The sequence below is a fragment of the Gadus macrocephalus genome, chromosome 4 (genome assembly GCF_031168955.1).
Source record: "Gadus macrocephalus chromosome 4, ASM3116895v1".
In the NCBI taxonomy this organism is placed as follows: domain Eukaryota; kingdom Metazoa; phylum Chordata; class Actinopteri; order Gadiformes; family Gadidae; genus Gadus; species Gadus macrocephalus.
In genome coordinates, this window is record NC_082385.1 from 10,886,907 (window position 1) to 10,905,880 (window position 18,974).

General features: G+C 39.1%; 1 protein-coding gene across 1 annotated transcript; it reads left to right on the forward strand.

Annotated features, from left to right (window-relative positions):
• The first annotated feature begins 3,271 nt into the window (after positions 1–3,271).
• LOC132455065 (myosin heavy chain, fast skeletal muscle-like) lies at positions 3,272–14,640 on the forward strand. The gene is made up of 41 exons (XM_060048774.1): positions 3,272–3,338; positions 3,682–3,716; positions 3,827–4,041; positions 4,146–4,289; positions 4,381–4,537; positions 4,627–4,654; positions 4,755–4,872; positions 4,986–5,078; positions 5,169–5,232; positions 5,314–5,412; positions 5,713–5,816; positions 5,908–6,046; positions 6,171–6,289; positions 6,412–6,561; positions 6,682–6,852; positions 6,946–7,246; positions 7,380–7,450; positions 7,565–7,652; positions 7,751–7,868; positions 7,959–8,082; positions 8,154–8,290; positions 8,371–8,626; positions 8,713–8,955; positions 9,075–9,251; positions 9,360–9,505; positions 9,598–9,688; positions 9,779–10,168; positions 10,280–10,406; positions 11,516–11,634; positions 11,722–11,918; positions 12,004–12,187; positions 12,287–12,452; positions 12,535–12,659; positions 12,742–13,050; positions 13,145–13,348; positions 13,431–13,556; positions 13,636–13,806; positions 13,889–13,993; positions 14,097–14,192; positions 14,273–14,404; positions 14,534–14,640. The coding sequence occupies exons 3-41, from the start codon at positions 3,835–3,837 to the stop codon at positions 14,552–14,554; spliced, it is 5,817 nt and encodes a 1,938-aa protein (XP_059904757.1). The 5' UTR covers positions 3,272–3,338; positions 3,682–3,716; positions 3,827–3,834; the 3' UTR covers positions 14,555–14,640.
• The last annotated feature ends 4,334 nt before the right edge of the window (positions 14,641–18,974 follow it).

Below are 18,974 nucleotides of genomic sequence, written 5' to 3' on the forward strand. Positions count from 1 at the left end.
AACAATAAACTATGTGTCAACTTTCCATCCTGCAATGTGCGGCTATTTTTTGGGCTTTACTTCCTTTGCTCACTCAACAGGGTTTATCTTTACCAGAGCTGTATCTCATAAGTCATTGAATGTAGGCCGGAGGGTTTAACATATGCATATGCTATGGATAATGTAGTGAAAGCAAAAGAAAAGCTAGGCTTTGGAATGTGCGTGACATTTTCAAGTGTAAACATTGGACTACTTGAGAAACGCACAACTAATGCAAAAGTGTGTTGTACAGCATTTTAGTTTAAGTACTTTCCATCCCTGGTGGTAACACACATCTTCACTCCTTATGATTTGGTTGTGAATGCTAAAATGCTAACACTACATGATTTAAGCCAGATTTTCAAGTGAAAGACAGCCCACAGCTTCGAGGCATATCGTAGCATGTGCCTTAGAGTGATGATAGTGTGAACTGCAAAGACGCAATCCGATAGGCGCAGTGATATATTGCAGAGCCCCGAGTGATATCAAGCATGTTTAATATCTGGACCGGTCTTGTAGTCCAAAGGCTCTGCCCACAACCTTATTTATATATATACTGATACATGAAATACTGAGTAATGGAAATGCAATCTAACATTTCTTTGGCATCATGTCATTAAAGTATATATAATCCAATAACATGATCCGAACCATGCCGCTAAAGGATCTGTATTCAGTTTCGATGTCAACCTAATTATTTATAGATAGATGCCCAACTATCATTCAATCTGTGATAGAAGGTAAATGTCACTGCAGCTGGTTTTTGGCTGATATTACAATAGTAAAATGGGAAATGGTAAAGAGACAGGAATGATGCCCTTGTGTCTCAGTGTATGCGCTGACTGCAGTAAAAATGATAATAAAAAGGGGAGATTTACATTTCTACATTTCAAACGCAATATTAAACTGCTATAATTATAATAACGGTTCAAAATAAAAAACTACATGAATGAAGCCAGTACTCTGGTCCAAATGAATTAAGAGAAGCATCAATAAGAAGTTTTATAACCTACAATTTTTTTACATTGTGATGAACGAGTGATGAACTGATTTATTCATTTTTACTCCTTGCTGTTTTGCTGATAAAATACTTTAACCATTACTCCATATGCATTGTGTTAGGTTAAGCCACCATGAGAATGCTTACATTGCACACACACACACACACACACACACACACACACACACACACACACACACACACACACACACACACACACAGACATACACTATGTTGATGAAATACTTAGTGGCAATGGAAGAAGTGAAGGGAGTGCACTCCAAGAGGTATTAATAAATGCAACACTATACCTTCCAAGGTATCAGGCCTTGATTAATTTACGTTCCCTGGCATTAAGTCATAAAGATTGAAAATCTTGCCAACAAAACGGAATGTTGGCTAACTGTTGCAATGTGGCAAGCACTGGTAATAAACGTAACTAATATATTTATAGATTAAACTGATTATTAACTTGTTAAACATAGTAAATGTTCTGCATTTCCATGAAACCAAATATGAAATGTCCCCAGATATTATGAATTGGATTCCAGCATAAAAACATTTGAAATGTGTTGATGTTGCATTTAAACTATTGAGATAAAATACATATACAACTTATACAACTATAGATTGTTATCATGTATGGCACTAAAAGAATGAGCGACTGTCAATGACAGTAGCAACCTTCGTCCAATGAGAGAGCAAGACTAAAGGTAAAGGTAATCCTTAGGAGGAATCACAACACCTACAAAAGATATCGGAAAACATGGCTGAGAGGACGACTCAGCAGTGTGTATATATATACATAAAATGTATACTTTTTTTATTATAATTGTTTTGAAGGGAGGATTCCTCCTTCTAAAACATCTTGAAATATGACTCCCTGCAAAACTATTTTTGAGGCTAAACAGTATTCTCTTTCCCATAAAACTTCTTACTCTCCCCCCAATGTTTATTAATCAGACCACATGTATTTACAACTGGCATCTGCAATGAAGTTACACATCTAAGACAATTTTTGATATGTGTGGAAATGTTGTATGTATGTATATGTATGTATATGGGTGCCAATATAAATATAATTGCTTTTGACCGGTTACACAAGCCAATAAAGTCTCTTCAATCTTAATATCCTTTCTGCCAGCCAAATAGCAAGCTATGTGCCACTGGTGTATTTATGTGAGGTCAAGCACTCCGACATCAAGCTAGAGGATACAGTGTAACATAAACAACTGTCCATTATGAAGATATCAAACATAAAAGTACAATAAAAAGTATTTTCATACAATTGAATAAGAAGGTGATTACATAGTAGAATTAATTTGTGGATAGGCCTTTGCATATATATATGTTTATAGATATATGCCAAAAAAACAAGTAAACATCTTATTCCCTTGGTGGTCCACTTTTGCACATTAGATTGAATATGTATTCAGTTTAAAAGCACAATCATTGCAGATTGAACAAATAATTGAAGCGAAGCTGAATGGAAACACAATCTGTAAATCTCCAAAAAATGTAAAAATACATTCATCACTATTCCTTGGCATCATGTCATTACATTTGATATACTCTAACCATGCCTAAAGTGGTAATCAGGTGACAGTTGCAATGTTGCAATGTAGACAATAATTTGGATATTTATAGAATCACAAACTTCTTCTTCATCTTTTATTCTGTTAAATTAAATAAATGATACTAAAGATAGTTTTTGAACAGATATGCACATGGTATATCTATTAATATAGGGAGACGGCAGATGAGTGTCTGTACACCTGTGGATACAAGTATACAAGAACTTAAAAAATCAGTCATGATTAAAATAAATGAACACATGCAGCCCTATACCCCCCAGCATAAGGGCCTCTATTGAATCGTCTACCTTGGCATTATGTCATAAATGTTTGAATACTGTGACAAAGCCAAAAAAGGAACCCTTGCTTACAGTTGCAATGTGGCATTGATACGTATTCAACGTTTGTACATGATATAATTATAGATTGTGTGAAACTGATTGTTAAATAAGTGATCACAATCTGCAAGGAAACAAAATATGAATAACAAAATATACGTTGAGAAAATACAATAAGCTAACATTATATTGTATTCTATATATCTTCAAAGTCAATTATTAATTTGCTTTCAGAATTGTAACTGTTGGAAATGTATATGCCAATGAACAAATTAAATGCAAAGCTCAACAGCACAAGAAGATCTGCCCTTATTTAGTTTCAGCCTGGACTGCAGAACCACCTCTATATAAGAGGCCACAAGATGAGATGGAGAGACTGCAGGGGCTTTCAGGTTATTACAACTGGTGGTAAGTCAGACTGATGCTTCAGCTGCTGTGGAAGGGAGATCATTGCATGGGGAATCAGAAATGCTTTTTTTATTGCGTTCATTGAAAATATTCCTATTTATCTACCTCTTAAAAAGAATCATGAAGAATATTTTTAATTCACATGTCTTTTAGATAATGTTTAGGATCTTTGGTTATTCAAATTAATATCTAGTGTTGTTTACATTCGTAAAGATTTTTCAAGTAAAATTTTGAATTTAATTGTTTTGTTGTCAAAACAAAACATTGATGTTATTTATGCAAAAATCGACCTTTACTTATACATGTGACTTAATAACACTAATAATAACTTTTATTTTTAAAGGAACAATTTCTTCTTCGATTAGAGGGAAGGAAACGGTAAGAATATGAATATCTCGTGGACAAACACCATCACAAAACCTTCTTGAAGCCATCTATATATGTCAGTTAAAATAAATAAATGAGTATGTTTGTTTTCATGAAATAAGCCTCCATCATGAGTACGGACGCAGAAATGGCCATTTATGGCACGGCTGCCATTTACCTCCGGAAGCCAGAGAAGGAGAGGATTGCGGCCCAGAGCACGCCATTTGATGCGAAGGCTGCTGCATATGTCACTGATGTTAAGGAACTGTACGTCAAGTGTACCATCACTAAGAGGGATGCTGGCAAAGTCACCGTCACAGTTTTGGCTACAAAGGAGGTAGGCAGAGGTTGATCATGGCATGGACTAGATTGTTGGTATCAACAATGCGAAAGTGAAAGATGCATTATTAAGAAAACTAAAAATGGGTTTCCATATTTCAGGAGAGGACAGTCAAGGAAGACGATGTCTTTCCCATGAATCCTCCCAAGTATGACAAAATTGAGGACATGGCCATGATGACCCATCTCAATGAAGCCTCTGTGTTGTATAACCTTGCAGAGCGTTATGCAGCATGGATGATCTACGTATGATATTTAACATTCTAAATTAAAATACATAAAATATATAATAGTATAGTATATAAATTACCCTGAAACTCTCTGTGATTTCCTTCAGACCTACTCGGGGCTGTTCTGTGCCACTGTAAACCCCTACAAGTGGCTCCCAGTGTACGATCAGTCGTGTGTCAATGCCTACAGAGGCAAGAAGCGAATGGAGGCTCCACCCCACATCTTCTCTGTCTCTGACAACGCCTTTCAGTTCATGCTCACTGGTTTGTAAATTCAAAGTTTGAAATCCCTAATCTTACCTTGTTTTTATGAATAAATGGTATAATCATTCAAATGTGAATTTTCTTTGCAGACAGAGAGAACCAGTCCGTCCTGATCACGTAAGTTTGATTCTGTTAATATGACATAGATATAATACAATGAATCATGCATTGGAAACATGTCAAAATGAATTTACTTTATTCTTCTTTTCACACCCAGTGGAGAATCCGGTGCTGGAAAGACTGTGAACACCAAGCGTGTCATCCAGTATTTTGCTACCATCGCCGTGAGTGGTGGAGGAGATAAGGCGGCGGATGTAGGCGCTGGAAAGATAAAAGTATGTTTAAATCAATTAAATCAATGAATCAATTCATTAATAAATCACATAAGAACGTGAAGAATTCAAATATAATTCAGAAAAAGGTATAAACATTTTATGTCGGATTATAGGGGTCACTGGAGGACCAGATCATTGCAGCAAATCCCCTGCTGGAGGCCTATGGTAATGCCAAGACTGTGAGAAATGACAACTCCTCCCGTTTTGTAAGTATGAAATGAATTCCTCCCTGAAGATGCTCCCTAGATTTTGAGTATTTTTTTGAGGATGATTAAAACTAATTATTTTGCAAACAGGGTAAATTCATCAGAATTCATTTCCACGCAAACGGTAAACTATCCAGTGCTGACATTGAGACGTGTAAGTATCTAGTTCTACATGTGGATTCCTTAACCAAGATTATTAGTGGTATAGGTTTTGATTAATGAATGGGCCTTATAGATCTGCTGGAGAAGTCCAGAGTGTCATTCCAGCTTCCCGATGAGAGAGGCTATCACATCTTCTTCCAGATGATGACCAACCACAAACCTGAGATCATTGGTGAGATTTTATAATAGTAAGAGTGTGAAGAATGTACTTAATATTAAGATGAAAAGTTGTCCTGAATTGCCTTTATCAATTCGAATATGACGTAATATGTACAAATTACTTCTGAAGTTGAAATATTTAAAGGGCTAGTTTTCTCTCTAGAATAAATCGTTTTTGGTAAAGATTATATCTTCCATTGCATATTATGGAAATACATTTGGAAAAGCAAGATTAATTATTTTTGTATTCAGAAGTTAACTGTTAGGTAGCAGCATATAAAGCAGAAAAAAATACATTTGTTTAATCCCTCAGAAATGACACTCATCACCAGCAACCCCTACGACTTCCCCATGTGCAGTCAGGGTCAAATCACTGTGGCCAGCATTGATGACAAAGAGGAGCTGGATGCTACTGATGTCAGTGGTTGATTGAAAAACATTTCATATATTTTCCACATGGCATACGTTTTACAAAATGTTTTCTAAATGTTCTTTGTTTTCAACACAGGCTGCTATTGATATTTTGGGCTTCACTAGTGAGGACAAGGTGGCCATCTTTAAGTTTACTGGTGCTGTGCTTCACCACGGTAACATGAAGTTCAAGCAGAAGCAGCGTGAGGAGCAGGCTGAGCCAGATGGCAATGAAGGTAACGATTAACATGTATTCATCAGTGCACTAGAAGGTATATTGGTGCATATTTGCTTGTATTACATTTGGAGTAATTATTATACAGAATAATAACACATTCATTTTTCATGTTACCTTTGTAGAGGCCGACAAGATTTGCTATCTACTGTCTCTGAACTCTGCTGATATGCTCAAGGCTCTTTGCTACCCAAGAGTGAAGGTCGGAAATGAGTATGTCACCAAGGGACAGACTGTACCTCAGGTAAGAAAAACACAGTTTGTTAAGGAAATATGGTACAATTTCTGTTAACATGGTTTGTCTATTATGACGTATAGTATATTTTGATATAATTGTGATGATTTTATAAAAAAATATATTTTCAGGTCAACAACTCAGTGAGTGCCCTGGCCAAGTCTATCTATGAGAGGCTGTTCTTGTGGATGGTCATCCGTATCAACACGATGCTGGACACCAAGCAAGCAAGACAATTCTACATTGGTGTGCTGGACATTGCTGGTTTTGAGATTTTTGATGTAGGTTGTTCAATAAGTGGCAGCATTTCTGAAAGCATTTCCTTCATTCTGAGACGTTCGTCATTACCATTCAATTCTTGAAAACGAGTAATAGTCGGTTTATTAAATGTCCCCTACTAGTACAACAGCATGGAGCAGCTGTGTATCAACTTTACCAATGAGAAACTGCAACAGTTCTTCAACCACACCATGTTCGTCCTGGAGCAAGAGGAGTACAAGAAGGAGGGTATCATCTGGGAGTTCATTGACTTTGGCATGGACTTGGCTGCCTGCATTGAGCTCATTGAGAAGGTACACCTGAATATTATAACTATAAATAATTATTCTTTGCATGAATTACAAATTACTTTTGATAATGTTTCATCAATATTTTTTTCTCTTAAGCCAATGGGAATCTTCTCCATCCTTGAAGAGGAGTGTATGTTCCCCAAGGCCTCAGACGTTACCTTCAAGAACAAGCTGTTTGACCAGCATCTTGGCAAGAACAGAGCATTTGAGAAGCCCAAGCCAGGAAAGGGCAAGGCTGAGGCCCACTTCTCCCTGGTGCACTATGCTGGTACTGTGGACTACAACGTCACTGGCTGGCTGGACAAGAACAAGGATCCCCTGAATGACTCTGTTATTCAGCTGTACCAGAAGTCCTCAAACAAACTGCTGCCTGTCCTGTACCCACCTGTAGTTGAAGGTACGGCTCACATTTGGGACCAGTAGTTTTTACGTCAGTGATATTATAATTATTTCCAGCCACTAAATGTGTTTCTTAGAAAAAACTAAAGTTATAAATTGAACAGTGACCAATCAACTATAATTAAAAACAGAGGTCGGGGGTGCCAAGAAAGGAGGCAAGAAGAAGGGTGGCTCCATGCAAACAGTGTCATCACAGTTCAGGGTAAGGGTAAACACACAAATAAATGTAAAAATGTACTTGTAGTACTACTTACTACATATGCATATATAATTCTAAATCGTTCTACGTAATTAATATTTAGTTTTGTGCCTTTAGGAGAACTTGGGAAAACTGATGACCAACTTGAGGAGCACCCATCCTCACTTTGTGCGTTGTCTGATTCCCAATGAGTCAAAGACTCCAGGTACAGTGACTACTAGTAAATGTTCATAGTGTCTGCATCAAGATTATACATTTAGTTAACTTATAATATTAAATTCATGAATTTCACAAAAATGACAGGACTCATGGAGAACCACCTGGTTATCCACCAGCTGAGGTGTAACGGTGTGCTGGAGGGCATCAGAATCTGCAGAAAGGGCTTCCCCAGCAGAATCATCTATGCTGACTTCAAGCAGAGGTATTAACTCCATCATTTTGATTTTTGAACTTTAAAAATGTCTTTTAACATTTTAGTTATTGTTAAAAACATTACAATGGTCTTCTTCAGGTACAAAGTACTGAATGCCAGTGTCATTCCTGACGGTCAGTTTATTGACAACAAGAAGGCTTCTGAGAAACTTCTTGGATCCATTGACGTACCTCATGATGAGTACAAATTTGGACACACCAAGGTATGTTTATTGCTGCAAAAACTAGGTTTATACTGGATTTGACGCTGACAAACGTCTCTTGTTACATTAAGGTGTTCTTCAAAGCTGGTCTTCTGGGTACTCTTGAGGAGATGCGAGATGAGAAGCTGGCAGCTCTGGTCGGGATGCTTCAGGCTGCAGCCAGAGGTTATGTCATGAGAAAGGAATACGTGAAGATGACGGAGAGGAGGTATGTTTTTAAACATTGTTGTCAAAACACCAATGGGTTTGTAGTACATCCCCGATATGATGGTTTATTTTATTCTATAGGGAAGCAATCTACACTATTCAGTACAACATCCGCTCATTCATGAATGTCAAACACTGGCCATGGATGAAGGTGTACTACAAGATAAAGCCTCTTCTGAAGAGTGCTGAAACCGAGAAGGAGCTTGCCAATATGAAGGAAAACTATGATAAGATGAAGACTGACTTGGCAGCTGCCCTGGCCAAGAAGAAGGAACTTGAGCAGAAGATGGTTTCTCTCCTGCAGGAGAAGAATGATCTTGCACTGCAAATGGCTTCTGTAAGTAAACATTATGTAAGATGTATGTGTGCAAACATTGAGATACATTTGATGTGACATGTTTTACCAATATAAATATCACACAGGAAGGAGACAATCTGAATGATGCTGAGGAGAGGTGTGAAGGACTTATCAAAAGTAAGATCCAGCTGGAGGCCAAACTCAAGGAGACGACTGAGAGATTGGAGGATGAGGAGGAAATCAATGCTGAGCTGACTGCCAAGAAGAGGAAACTGGAAGATGAATGCTCTGAACTCAAGAAGGACATTGATGACCTGGAGCTTACCTTGGCCAAAGTGGAGAAGGAGAAACATGCCACTGAAAACAAGGTTTGTTAAGATTTAACCACAATACCATCACCATCAACATTGTCCATCCGTTATAGAGTTTAAGGGAAGGTTACATTTTACTTATGAGAAATTATGAAACGTGAATTTGTTTTTTTCAGGTGAAGAACCTGACTGAGGAGATGGCCTCTCAGGATGAGAGCGTTGCTAAGCTGACAAAGGAGAAGAAAGCCCTCCAAGAGTCACATCAGCAGACTCTTGATGACCTGCAGGCAGAGGAAGACAAAGTCAACACTCTGACCAAGGCCAAGACCAAGCTTGAACAGCAAGTGGATGATGTGAGAAAAGCTCATGGAAACTTTCAATGAATATTAGTAATGGAGTTGAGTGAATATTCAATATTACATTGGATTGTTCTTAATTATTTTTCAATTATTGACATCCAGCTTGAAGGTTCTCTGGAGCAAGAGAAGAAGCTCCGTATGGACCTTGAGAGATCCAAGAGAAAGCTTGAGGGTGATCTGAAACTGGCTCAGGAAACTGTCATGGACCTTGAGAATGACAAACAGCAGTCTGACGAGAAAATCAAGAAGTAATTAATTTGTTTTTTAACAATAACAATCGGGTTTAGTGCATGTGACTGTTTTGATATAGTTTACAATTTATCTTATTAATTATTCACAGGAAGGACTTTGAGACCAGCCAGCTTCTGAGCAAAATTGAGGATGAGCAGTCATTGGGTGCTCAGCTTCAGAAAAAGATCAAGGAGCTTCAGGTGGGAAAATTAATCAATTTAATTGTTTTAATATAAACGTTCTGAAATTATGAACTTGGATATTGACCTTAATATTTGTGTATTATTTAGGCCCGTATTGAGGAACTGGAGGAAGAGATTGAGGCTGAGCGTGCTGCTCGGGCCAAGGTTGAGAAGCAGAGAGCTGATCTCTCCAGGGAACTTGAAGAGATCAGTGAGAGGCTTGAGGAGGCTGGTGGAGCCACTTCTGCTCAGATTGAGATGAACAAGAAGCGTGAGGCTGAATTCCAGAAGCTGCGTCGTGACCTTGAGGAGTCCACCCTGCAGCATGAAGCCACTGCTTCTGCTCTGCGTAAGAAGCAGGCTGACAGTGTAGCAGAGCTGGGAGAGCAGATTGACAACCTCCAGCGTGTCAAGCAGAAGCTTGAGAAGGAGAAGAGCGAGTACAAGATGGAGATTGATGACCTCTCCAGCAACATGGAAGCTGTTTCTAAGGCCAAGGTAAGTTATTCTTCAATACCTTCATTGTGTTAAGAAATAATGCAAAATAATAAGTACATAAATAACTATTAATCAACATTGATTTCAAATTGATAATCTTTTAATCATCAGGGAAATCTGGAAAAAATTTGCCGTACCCTTGAGGACCAACTCAGTGAAATCAAGGCTAAGAGTGATGAGAATGCTCGCCAGGTCAATGACATCAGTGCCCAGAGAGCAAGACTGCTGACAGAAAATGGTTGGTATTTATTTTATTCAGGCATTTGTATCATTTGAAATTCTGGGGGTACCATTATGGGAATGTAATTGAATATACATTTTCCTCCTCGGCAGCCAGTCAGTTTCGTTCTCAGTGGGTGCTGGTGTCCGCCAGGGCTGCGCCTTGTCACCAATCCTGTTAGTGATATACATGGACAGGATATCGAGGCGTAGTCGTGGTGGGGAGGGGTTGCAGTTCGGTGGTCTGAGGATCTCGTCACTGCTTTTTGCAGATGATGTGGTCCTCATTGGATCATCGGCCTGTGACCTTCAGCACTCACTGGATCGGCTGGCGGCCGAGTGTGAAGCGGCTGGGATGAGGATCAGCACCGCTAAATCTGAGGCCATGACTCTTAGCAGGAAACCGGTGGATTGCTTACTCCGGGTAGGAAATGAGTCCTTAGCCCAAATGAAGGAGTTCAAGTACCTCGGGGTCTTGTTCGCGAGTGAGGGTACTATGGAGCGTGAGATTGGCCGGAGAATCGGAGCAGCGGGGGCAGTATTGCGTTCGCTTTACCGCACCGTTGTAACGAAAAGAGAGCTGAGCCGCAAGGCAAAGCTCTCGATCTACCGGTCGATCTTCGTTCCTATCCTCACCTATGGTCATGAGGCCTGGGTGATGACCGAAAGGACGAGATCGCGGGTACAAGCGGCCGAGATGAGATTTCTCAGAAGGGTGGCTGGCGTCTCCCTTAGGGATAGGGTGAGAAGCTCAGCCATCCGTGAGGAACTCGGATTAGAGCCGCTGCTCCGTTACTTAGAAAGGAGACAGCTGAGGTGGTTCGGGCATCTGGTAAGGATGCCCACTGGGTGCCTTCCTTGGGAGGTGTTTCAGGCACGTCCAGTGGGGAGGAGACCTCGGGGAAGACCCAGGACTAGGTGGAGAGATTATATCTCAACACTGGCCTCGGGATCCCCCCGTCAGAGCTGGTCAATGTGGCCCGGGAAAGGGAAGTCTGGGGCCCCCTGCTTGAGCTGCTCCCCCCGCGACCCGACCCCGGATAAGCGAACGAAAATGAGATGAGATGAGATGAGATTTTCTCACAAATTCAATATGTATAACTAATTTGACATACCTCCGCCGACTAGGTGAGTTTGGTCGACAGCTTGAGGAGAAGGAAGCTCTTGTCTCCCAGCTGACCAGAGGCAAGCAGGCATATACTCAGCAGGTTGAGGAGCTGAAGAGGCAAAATGAGGAGGAAGTAAAAGTAAGGATCATTTATTCATAAAGACGGTAGGCTTCAAAGATCATGAAATGTATTGAATTTACGAGATCTCTGTTTCGCCTTTTGTAGGCAAAGAATGCTCTTGCTCATGGTGTGCAATCAGCCCGCCATGACTGTGATCTTCTGAGGGAGCAGTTTGAGGAGGAGCAGGAGGCCAAGGCTGAGCTACAGCGTGGAATGTCCAAGGCCAACGGTGAGGTGGCTCAGTGGAGGAGCAAGTATGAAACTGATGCTATCCAGCGCACTGAGGAGCTTGAGGAGTCCAAGTGAGTAAATCATTTAAAACTTTACCTAAATTGGACATTATAATTGTTAAACGTACCCAAATCAAGCCATGTTATTCTTTAACAGAAAAAAGCTTGCCCAGCGCCTTCAAGAGGCTGAGGAACAGATTGAGGCTGTGAACTCCAAGTGTGCCTCTCTGGAGAAGACCAAACAGAGACTCCAGGGTGAGGTGGAGGACCTCATGGTTGATGTGGAGAGGGCCAACGGACTGGCAGCCAACCTAGACAAGAAGCAGAGGAACTTTGACAAGGTGTGTTGTAATTAATTGAGATGACATTTTAAATATTTGTATACAATGATTATTCTTCAAGTGCTAAACTTTTCCTACTTTATTAACAATATTGTGCAGGTTTTGGCTGACTGGAAGCAGAAATATGAGGAGGGTCAGGCAGAGCTTGAAGGAAGTCTTAAAGAGGCTCGTTCTCTCAGCACTGAGCTTTTCAAGATGAAGAACTCCTATGAAGAAACTCTAGATCATCTGGAGACCATGAAGCGTGAAAACAAAAACCTTCAACGTGAGTATTTGTTAAATATTAAAGTGCTAGGTTGTGGTAAAATATGTATCAGACTTATGACAAATGCAAAATTGCTCTGCAGAGGAGATTTCTGATTTGACTGAACAAATTGGTGAGACCGGAAAGAGCATCCATGAGCTGGAGAAATCCAAGAAGCAGGTGGAGACAGAGAAGACTGAGATCCAGTCAGCCCTTGAGGAAGCTGAGGTGAGGATTCAATCTGCAAAACAACATAAAAAATCAAATAATTTGTGTCTGCAATTTTGTCAATTTTTATTTTATACCTTAGGGAACCCTGGAGCATGAGGAATCCAAGATTCTGCGTGTCCAACTGGAGCTGAACCAGATTAAGGGTGAGGTTGACAGGAAGCTGGCTGAAAAGGATGAGGAGATGGAGCAGATCAAGAGGAACAGCCAGAGGGTCATTGACTCCATGCAGAGCACGCTGGACTCTGAGGTCAGGAGCAGGAATGATGCCCTGAGAATCAAGAAGAAGATGGAAGGAGACTTGAATGAGATGGAGATCCAGCTGAGTCATGCCAACCGCCAGGCTGCTGAGGCCCAGAAGCAGCTGAGAAATGTTCAAGGACAACTGAAGGTAAAACACAGATGTAATGTACTGCACATGTAGAATATAGTTACATTTATATCTTGTGGTGAACTATTCAGTTCTGTTTTCATGTGAATATTAGGATGCCCAACTGCATCTTGATGATGCTGTCAGAGCTGCGGAAGACCTGAAGGAGCAGGCTGCCATGGTGGAACGTAGGAACGGTCTCATGGTGGCTGAAATTGAGGAGCTGAGGGCAGCTCTGGAACAGACAGAGAGAGGCCGCAAAGTGGCTGAGCAAGAGCTGGTGGATGCCAGCGAGCGTGTTGGACTGCTGCACTCTCAGGTAAACAAACATTTGAATCCTGTCATACGATTACAAGAACACGTTCATGTTTTAACAGTAATTGAGTAATAATATGTTTCAGAACACAAGCCTGTTGAACTCAAAGAAAAAGCTGGAAAGTGACCTGGTCCAAGTCCAGGGTGAGGTTGACGACAGTGTCCAGGAAGCCAGAAATGCTGAAGAGAAGGCCAAGAAAGCCATCACTGATGTAGGCCTATATTTGTTTGTTAATTGATGTTTTGAGAACTTAATGGAACTCTTGATGAATATATTACTTGTTCTTGTAGGCTGCCATGATGGCTGAGGAGCTGAAAAAAGAGCAGGATACTAGTTCTCACCTTGAGAGGATGAAGAAGAACCTGGAGGTCACAGTGAAAGACCTGCAGCATCGCCTGGATGAAGCTGAGAACCTGGCCATGAAGGGTGGCAAGAAGCAGCTGCAGAAACTGGAGGCCAGAGTAAGACAATAATCAGCCGGCATTTAAAAATGTATTACTCAAGTGTAAGGACAAGGTTGAGTCATTCACTTTTACTCTCAAGGTTCGCGATCTGGAGTCCGAGGTTGATAATGAACAGAGACGTGGAGCAGAAGCTATAAAAGGTGTCCGCAAATATGAGAGGAGAGTCAAGGAACTCACCTACCAGGTATGTCCAATTTACATCTCCAAATATGTTTCTACTGATATAGCATTTTGATCATATCTAAAGGCCACATGATGTGGATTTTTCACTTTCAAATGTGAAATAGACTGAGGAGGATAAGAAGAATGGCTGCAGACTTCAGGATCTTGTTGATAAGCTGCAATTGAAGGTGAAGGCTTACAAGAGACAGTCTGAGGAAGCGGTAAGTTGCAAGGAAAAACAAGGGATAGTTCAACTTTGTTACATTATATTCAAACTGACAAAATATGAATGTTTCTACAGGAGGAGCAGGCCAACTCTTACCTGTCCAAATGCAGGAAGGTTCAACATGAGCTGGAGGAGGCTGAGGAACGTGCTGACATCGCTGAGACTCAGGTCAACAAGCTGAGGGCAAAGACCCGTGACTCTGGAAAGGTAATTGGACAGTAAAAGTACAGTTCAGATTTTTCAACTATTTTCTATTTAATAATTTCCTTGAATTCTTTACTTTAAAAATGCCTTTTACAAATTTAAACCCTACTTTTCTTTTGATTTTCTCTTTAGGGAAAGGAGACTGCTGAATAATTCCTCATATTTGAAACATCATTCATACAAGTCATAAAATATGGCTAAATTGTGAATAGAAATCAATAAACTATAGAACAACTTTCCATCTTGTATTTTGTATTTATTTGTTTGACCTTACTTTCTTTGCATAGCCCTGTAATCAGAGAATATTTTCACTGGATCTGGATCCTTATCAAGAGCTAATTGGATGTGGTCAGACACAAGGTCATTCGGCTGTTGGGAAAGAGATTTTATGCTGATTTTTTTTATTAATGTAATGATTAATTGCTTCAGTCACTGCGTCATATTGCTGGGATTTTCTGTCTTTACACAGGCTTTGTGCTTTTTTGGAAAAGGAGTTGCAGATGAAAGGGAATGACAGGTCTTCTATTTCCTAGGGTCCAGTGTTCACAAACTGGTTGACAGAGACTGGCAAAAATATATGATTGGATAATTGTTTTATGTGAATGACATTCATTTTAGTGGGTGAAAAAATGGTTTGGATTACTGGAAGATAAAATAAGTTGTTTTAAACCAAAATAACATGATTTCGGGTTCCCTGGCACTAAACTAATGCCAACTCTAAAATTGCTGGAGTTAAGATTAATGCCATGTCATTTTTAATGCCATTCGTCAAGCTATTACCAAATTGAATGCACTGTAATGAGATCAACATCATCACAATATCAACATGCAACACTTAGGGATGGAGGGAGGAGAGATATTTTGAGTTGTTTAGTTTCAATATTTATGATTCAGTTTTAGCTGAAATGGCTTCTTTGACATCTTCTAAAATTAACCTAAAATTACTTTTAGTTACATAATTCAGGCATAAGACAAATAGAGTGAGTTAAAAGTAAAATAATGCTTTGGAATGTTCTAAGAGGTTTAAGGACAACTAATGCAATTTTTTTCAGTACAGTACTTCAGCAAAATCAACCCTAACTGCATATCCTGGTGGTAACCCCACAATCAAAGTGCCACAGGTTTAGCTGCTGGCATCCAACTTTCAATTTGGGCTACCAAGTCAATGTAATGAACTCACTTTCGTCAAGGAATTACCGTTAAGCTTTGGGAGAACATAATCCTACACAAATATTTGCACAAGGTTGTTTTGAAATGCAGAGAATGTGAGTCGGTAGCAATCATCTTAAAACAGCCTCCCGCCATTAGGCAACACAGTGCTCCCAAATGGGCAGGCTAATTAATACACATTTCGATTAAAGAGTTTAAACTGTATTCTCTTCCGCCTCTCGCTCTCCCCCCAATATTCATTAATCAGACCACATGTATTTACAGCTGTTGTGTAGCATGGCATGAGGGTGAATGCCTAGCATTCATTGGCTACTCACCACGAATTCTAGCCTGCTTAAGTGGTCATGGGCATATGTGCCTTATAATCATCTAGGCAGAGCAGTGCAGGCACTTATTCAGGCATGTGGGAGGCGGCTATCCTCTGGGGAGCAGCTATGGCTCATGGTTAGCGATAGTAGACTAGAAAACTGTTGACTTATTGAGGTACTATAATGACTTAGATGTACGATTCATTCAACTAAATGTGTAGAAATAAATTTATATTAAAGAACAGAGTAGAACAGGGAAGTCTGGGGCCCCCTGCTTGAGCTGCTCCCCCCGCGACCCGACCCTGGATAAGCGGATGAAGATGAGATGAGATGAGATGAAGAACAGAGTAGTCAATGGTTTATTGAAATGTTGGATAAGACCTTGATGGAAACGCCGAAACTGAACGGTACATACCTATTGTGTAAATAGGAACACGATTGGTGCAACGATTCTATTTTTTCACGTACCCAAGATTTGTGATTAAAAAGAAAAAGACATCTGCGGTGTAGCCCCGCTGCCTTAATGGAGGAACAATTCTGAATCTTGGCATATCATATTTTACATGATTTTTTCTACAACCCACAATGTCCGTCTTTATTTTTTTTACAGTGAAAGTTCTAGGAAAACATCAAAAATCGTGATCTTAATAACCGCAGGCGGAAAATTACACCAAATTTCGTCGACCTTCTCTACGGAAAATTATGATTCCCGAAAAGATGGCTGACATTTGTTTTTGCAATGTTCCATCAATCACAATTCCACAATTTTACTGTTAATTTTAAAAGTTACAATTGTGACCGATTTTTGGAGTTAATGACACAAAATTGTCAGTAACTCCAAAAATCTGTCACAATGTGGATTTCATTCTCAATAATGCTCAAAATTCCATATAAACGGCATTTGCTCATGAAAATGATGCAATGTGCCATTGGTGCCTTTTAATGAGGTCAAGCACTCGGACAACAAGCTAACAGATTCAGTGCTACAGAAACAAAATCAGACATATCAATTCAAAAATAAAAATGTAAAGATGATTAAGTAAGATAGGGATCTTATATTAGAATTGCTGTTGCTTAATATATAGATCAATTTTCATTATTTTAATTACATTTATATTATATAATATATAAAAAGAAAAATGCCTTTTAGTAAGAGTAAACATCAATAAAAAATAAAAGATATTAAATCATGCCAACCATACGGAATGTTGGCTAACGCTTGCAATGTGGCAAGCACTTGTAATAAACATTACTATATTATATTTAGATTTAACTGATTCTTAACTTGTTAAACCGAGTAAATGTTCTGAATTTTCATGAAAAAAACTGCAAACATGAAATATCCCCAGACATTAGGAAATTAATTCCAGCATGAAAACTGTTGAAATGTGTTGATGTGGCAGTTAAGCTATTGCGATATAAATACATCAACTACATAAATTGTTATCATGTAAGGCACTCAAAGAATGAGCCAATGAACAGATTATTTGCAAAGTTTAAAAAAAGAATTTTGAAGATCTGCCCTTATATAGTTTCTGACTGGACTGCACTGGAAAAAGCCTTCTGTTGAACCAATTAAAAAAAACAAGGGTAATGGTTCACATCTATATTACATTCATAAAAACTAAATAATACAACTTGGCACCAAGTATAATTCTATTCTTTGAATGAAGTTAATACATTTAAATCGTATGTTAAATCCTAAACAAAAATATATTGATTCACTCCAACAATTGTTTCTCATTTAAGAAGTATCTATCAGAAATAATTTGTTTTATCCAATCAAAAAGATTACAATTTAATCAAACAATTGTTTCTCATTTAAACATGAACATTTTTAAACATAACATATTTTTGTATACATCATCATCATCATTTTTTCCCGCCCCCAATGGCCTTGGGGCGCTTCTGTCTGGATTCGACATCACATCGCGACATCAGTCAGTTAGGTGCTTTGTCAAAGACACCTCGATACTCTGCTTGGTGAAGCCGGGGATCGAACCAACAATATACAATATATATTAACAATCTAAATGGCAGAGTTAGACCTACTCCAGACCTCCCTCCAGACACAGACAGACTGTCCTAGCTCACAGAACCAGTGAGTCATCGTCACTCTGGTCAAGGCTAGTGCTTTCACCTCAAAAAGTCGCCAAAAGTCACCAATAGCAGCTGGAAAAGAAGCTAGATTTGTCGCTTGTCGCTGTTTTGAAAAAAAGTCGCCACAGGGGTCTGAAAAGTAGCTAAATATAGCGACAAAATCGCTAAGTTGGCAACACTGCGGTTTGGTCCAGCAGTCGTAAGCGTCTTTGTATTTAATGCGCATGCGCAGGCTTGTACGTAACCTTGAAATTGTACATTTGTCTGAAAAATATTTCTAAATTGAGCTCCTAATCAAATATAAGTGTTTTAGGAAGAAAACAAAAAAAAAAAATTTGGATTGAATGACAAAATTATTAATCAGTTGAATACACAACCTTAAAATTTTACATTTGTCAAAATGGATATTTCTTAATTGAGCTCCTAATTAAAAATATCTATATTTCACAGTATTTTGAAATAAAAAAAAGTTATTTTAAAAATAAAACAATTTTTTTTTATTTGAATTGAATTACAAAATAATAATCAGATGAAGTACGGCTTAAAACCCTTTTTCCAGTGTGCAGATCCACCACTATAAAAGAGGCCAGAAGATGAGATGGATGGACTGCAGGGGATTTTCAGGTTATTACAACTGGTGGTAATTATGACTGATGCTTCAGCTGCTGTCTTGGAGGGACCATTGCATTAGAGAAGAGATTTTTACACTCTTGTTTTCATGGAGCTTCTTTTCATTTATTGAAATGACTACTTCCATATTTAGGCTACCTGCCTTCTTTTAACTTTTTTTTAATGGAGATTTCTTTTATTGTATATTATTTAAGAAGCCGTTACATAATAGTTAAATACATTGAGGTTTTATTCAGGCATTTGTTTGTATGGCATATGTTTTGGGAATTCATGTTTTGAATGACGTTTTCAGTGTTTTCAAACCAAGTCAGACCGCTGTCCAGGAGAGCTGCTTTCTAGGAAAGACTATTGCTTTAGAATAGGGA

Bases quoted from the DNA above. Each gene is read 5' to 3' on its own strand.
- LOC132455065 (XM_060048774.1), top strand. From the start codon at position 3,835: ATGAGTACGGACGCAGAAATGGCCATTTATGGCACGGCTGCCATTTAC. The intron at 4,538-4,626 runs GTTTGTAAATTC...TTTTCTTTGCAG, and splicing joins CTTTCAGTTCATGCTCACTG to ACAGAGAGAACCAGTCCGTC. The intron at 7,451-7,564 runs GTAAGGGTAAAC...TTGTGCCTTTAG, and splicing joins CAGTGTCATCACAGTTCAGG to GAGAACTTGGGAAAACTGAT.